The following is a 1,207-nucleotide window of genomic DNA, read 5'->3' on the forward strand; positions in this document are numbered from 1 at the left end:
AACCACTCTCTGGGTTCTTGCGGAATGGGTGACGAGCTTCAGTTCAGGCTCAGATTCAGTTTCTAGTCCTACAGTTTGGTTCTCTTCTCCCTCAGCTGTTTCCGAGCCGAAGCCTGAAGCTGCACCTTCACCAGAGAAGCCGAGCCCCCCGCCTGAGGCAGCAGCACCTGAGGTTGAAGCATCAGCTGCAGCCCCCAGTGAAACCAGTGAGCCACCTACAGGTTGTCTGCATACTTTGATATTTAAATCAGACATATGTAAAGTCAAGTCATAAACACAATTATATTATAAACTTTAGTGGATGAGCAAGTTTTAGCTTTTTGTTTTCTCTTCACCACAATAAGTGAAAACTTGGCAGTTGCTTTCTCTGCAGCAGACGTCACACCTCCCTCCCACAAGCTGCCCTCACACACCCCCTACCTCCTTATTGGTGGAGGCACCGCCTCTTTCGCCGCTGCGAGATCTATTCGAGCCAGAGACCCCGGCGCCAAGGTCAGCCATGACTATTTACCCAGAATGCAGTTTGACACTTAATCTTCGGTTTCTCTGTTATTTGTTTGTTGTTTTAAATAAAGGAACCGCACGTTGTTTTTGTGATCAGGTACTGATTGTGACTGACGAGCCGGACTTTCCGTACATGAGACCACCTCTTTCTAAAGAGCTGTGGTTTTCTGATGACCCCAGTGTGACAGAGACGCTGCGTTTCAAACAGTGGAACGGAAAAGAAAGGAGGTGCGTTAGAAGTGGTTTAACACCCTTTTAGCTGTTTTAGCCTCATCAGTCATGTCTGAGATTTCTGCCTTGTAATAAATACCGTATATTGCTAGTTTTCATTTGATATTTTCTCTTTCCTTTTAGCTATTGATGCCAGTTATAAATACATTCATCATTTTTACTCTGATTCAATAACTAATCTGTCTTTAGAGGGATGTAGGGTTCAGCAAAGTGGAAATAAACATTTCCACTTGTCTTTGACTCTGTTTTTAAAAAGCCTTTCTCAAAAGAGACATTTTATTTTCTTTAATAAACAAAATAATAATGTTCTTTATGTTTTTGATTTATACTTTCTTTTTAACTACGTTATAATTTCATAAATCAAAAGTTAACCTAATGAAAAGAGTAACAATTAATCTTTTACATTATACTTAAAGGAGACCAATTATGGGTCCTAGAAATGTTTATGGTATGTCTGTGGGCTATCCAGACC

At 40.9% G+C, this 1,207-nt stretch overlaps 1 protein-coding gene across 2 annotated transcripts in view; it reads left to right on the top strand.

Annotated features, from left to right (window-relative positions):
• Positions 1-1,207, top strand: part of aifm1 (apoptosis inducing factor mitochondrion associated 1) — a gene marked incomplete in the record, with an annotated part of 17,094 nt that overhangs the window by 12,045 nt on the left and 3,842 nt on the right. Inside the window, 3 exon segments of one of the 2 annotated variants that reach the window (XM_014006792.1) lie at positions 96-221; positions 374-492; positions 602-732. In XM_014006792.1, coding sequence (XP_013862246.1) covers positions 96-221; positions 374-492; positions 602-732 — 376 coding nt within the window. 2 annotated transcript variants of the gene reach the window in all.

The sequence above is a fragment of the Austrofundulus limnaeus genome, unplaced genomic scaffold, assembly GCF_001266775.1.
Source record: "Austrofundulus limnaeus strain Quisiro unplaced genomic scaffold, Austrofundulus_limnaeus-1.0 Scaffold37, whole genome shotgun sequence".
NCBI lineage: Eukaryota > Metazoa > Chordata > Actinopteri > Cyprinodontiformes > Rivulidae > Austrofundulus > Austrofundulus limnaeus.